The sequence below is a fragment of the Coenobita brevimanus genome, chromosome 48, assembly GCF_032717465.1.
Source record: "Coenobita brevimanus isolate Jiangsu-jjx chromosome 48, ASM3271746v2, whole genome shotgun sequence".
Taxonomy (NCBI): Eukaryota; Metazoa; Arthropoda; class Malacostraca; order Decapoda; family Coenobitidae; genus Coenobita; species Coenobita brevimanus.
Window position 1 is genome coordinate 21,726,346 of NC_137001.1, and position 3,108 is coordinate 21,729,453.

General features: G+C 40.8%; 1 protein-coding gene across 1 annotated transcript in view; it reads right to left on the reverse strand.

Moving 5' to 3' along the window:
* The window catches only part of Rgl (Ral guanine nucleotide dissociation stimulator-like), a 36,445-nt gene extending 33,691 nt beyond the window's left edge, over nucleotides 1-2,754 (reverse strand). Inside the window, exon 1 of the mRNA XM_080271910.1 lies at nucleotides 2,685-2,754. Within this exon, the coding sequence (XP_080128036.1) occupies nucleotides 2,685-2,696 (12 nt within the window). The 5' untranslated portion in view covers nucleotides 2,697-2,754. The remainder of the gene's footprint in view (nucleotides 1-2,684) is intronic.
* Nucleotides 2,755-3,108: the final 354 nt, after the last annotated feature.

Below are 3,108 nucleotides of genomic sequence, written 5' to 3' on the forward strand. Positions count from 1 at the left end.
AGAGAGAGATTTCTGCCATCGTATAGCCTATCTCAGTCTTCACTTACTCATTTTACTCTAACTTGACCCAAAACTGCCATCTCTCCATCTTGAATGCTGAGCTGTAAGGAGAGATTAACACTAGACTATGATGCCAGTCACGAAGAAGTGCTATGGGACGTTGAGCCACAGCACTGTCTTTTCCTGCCAATGAGCTAAACAGTCAGCAAAAGGCCGAAAATCTGGGCCAAATTATGGTGAACAAACTGTAGGAAATTAATATCTTCCAGTGTTTACTATTCTCCCTAACTCATTTCAGCTCAGGTGATGGCCAGGTGTAGGCAGACTGGACGGCTGATTTGACTAGTAACCAAGGAGACCCATGTTTTACCTCATAACTAAGCTCTAACTCATTTCAGCTCAGATGATGGCCAGGTGAAGTCAGTGTGGACGGCTGATTTGACTAGTTACCAAGGACACCCATTTTTTACTTCATAACTAAGCACACTGAATTTCACTCAACAACTAACGCGCTATAGTAATCAAGGAAACTCACAGCTATGCTAAATAAAATCGTCTGGATGCAGAAGCCATAAATCACGAGAGCTGATCTGTTTTCATCTAAGGGAACTGGGCCAATCATAATTTGAATAGTATGTCCTGGCTGCATGAAATCTGATGAAGAAATAATGAGTCTTCTTGGTTACTAGTCAAATCCACCTTCCAATCTGACTACACCTGGCCAACAACTACGCGGAAAAAGGTTAGGGATCATTGTCAGGGGAAAATAGATTATAATGGCATTCTGGGGCTATCATAAAATTCGATGAGGAGTCTCCTTGGTTACTAGTCAAATCCACCCTACAATATGACTACACCTCTCAAGTGAGCTGAAAAGAAAAGTTAATTTGTCTGGGTAAACTGATTATTATGACGTTTTGAGGGTATCATAAATTGGATGAGGAAAGTCTCCTTGGTTACTAGTCAAATCCACTCTCCAATATAGGCTAACCACCCCTTTCAAGTGATCTTAAAGAAAAGAAAAAAGGTTAATCTGTCATGGTAAATAGATTATAATGAGTTTTTTTGGGCTACAGGAGGCATCACCCACCACCTGGCCAGTGACTCCAATGGAAGACAAGAAACGATCCTTCAGTTTAGTCTCAAATCTCCTAAGGAACTATAGTGCCCACCGTCCATACTGAATACATGCTAGGGCTGCTTATTTGAGGCCTGGCGTGATGGTGAGGGACAGTGCCACGCCTTTGCCTGTCAGCATTTGGGCACTACGGTACTATCCATAAGCCTACTGAATACATACCAGACTCCCATTCAGAATTTACAGTAAGTGATGGTGTTGGCAGGTGTGTGTGTGTGTGTGTGTGTGTGTGTGTGTGTGTGTGTGTGTGTGTGTGTGTGTGTTTATGTCAGTGGGTTTTAGATCAGTATAGTCTGGTTTAACGACACAACTCTTCAGATTGTTCCCTGCCCTTGCCGAGAATTAAACCCACATTCTTTCAGGCACCAGATCACTTCCCTAACCACTACACCTCCACCTCCCCCCACCCCACCTTACTGGGTGTGGGAATATTGAAGGCAGTGACAGGATCAAACAGAATATCGAACAGTATTGGATAACTTCAATAAAAATTAAGGATTGATGAGTATAAAGGAAAGGACTGACTAGATGACATTTTTTTTTTTCGTAGATTCATGGGCTGTGTGTGTGTGTGTGTGTGTGTGTGTGTGTGTGTGTGTGTGTGTGTGTGTGTACAGTACTGGGTAGTTATCTATCTATCTATCTTCACTGTAGTACCTCTATTAATTTTGACTACAATTTCTATTTCTTCAATATTAATGAGTACTTTTTAATTCATTTCTGCTACTGGTTTTTATTTTCGAAGTTATTACATATTTTACTCCAATGACAGACACGGATGGATAGATGGATAGATAAGATTGACAGATACATTACAGACACACAGATAGATAGATAGGCATATACATTAGACAGATAGACAGAAGTAAATATAGATACACATATAGACGTAAATATAGACAGATAAACACAGACGTAAATATATAACAAGATACTGTAGTTTCTTGTCTTCTTGCCATCTCCCAGCAATTTAATTTAACAAGGGAAAGCCATTTGAGTTACTGAAGGCTTTATGCAACCCCTCGACATATAAAAACCTCTCCTAGATTATGAAGACTGAAAAAAAAAAAATACTATCTACTTATCTACCTACCTACCTGTCTGTTTATCTACCTACACCCAGACGCCTTAATCCCAGAAGGGGTGTCCACAAGCACTTCATCCCCGTCACCCTTTCACCAGCAGGCTGTCCTCTCCCCAACCCACACCTCCCTCCCTCATGCCATCGGAATTACGTGGTTAAACCCTTCAGTAAGATGAGGTATTTTATATTTACTTCTCGTTCCTACCAAACGTTTTCATTCGTCTTGGAGGAGCCACCTGGGTTTCCGAAGGCTACATCAAACCTCTCCAATTCTAAAAAATCTCTCCTACGCTTCGGAAAACCGTCTGAGGGCAGGAAAAAATAGGGCTGAAAGTACGGAATCCATCTGTACAGATACATGTGGGTAAAATGGAGACATATTTGCTGGATAATATTAAAAATGTTGAAGCTTTTCCCCAAGTTGAACTAGGCTACCCATACGCCAGTCTCGTTTTCACTTACCTCTGTGCTCATTCTCCTCTCCCTCCGCACCCAGCAGCCGTCTCCTTCATTCCTCTTGTCGTAGGTAATCCATAGGGGCACATAAATTTCACAAAAGCACCGCGTAGCCACAGAAATAAGCATATACTTCCCGAAGAGACATTATTCTTACTACACCTGTTCACTAAGTCTTGTTGACACGTTCCACACAAGACAATCTCGCTCAAGGGACCACAATCTTTCTTAAGATTATTCCTGCAGTTAAGTTATTTCTAATACCATCAAATTAGCTTCCTCAAAAATTATTATTCACGTAATCATTCTTGTCCCATCAATCTTAGTAATAAATTATTCTCAATGATAAACACCTCTCATTTCATCCTCCTTCTTGTCATTCACTTCAATTTTAAATCCATTATCTTCCCTTCTTTATAAGGTAGGTGTA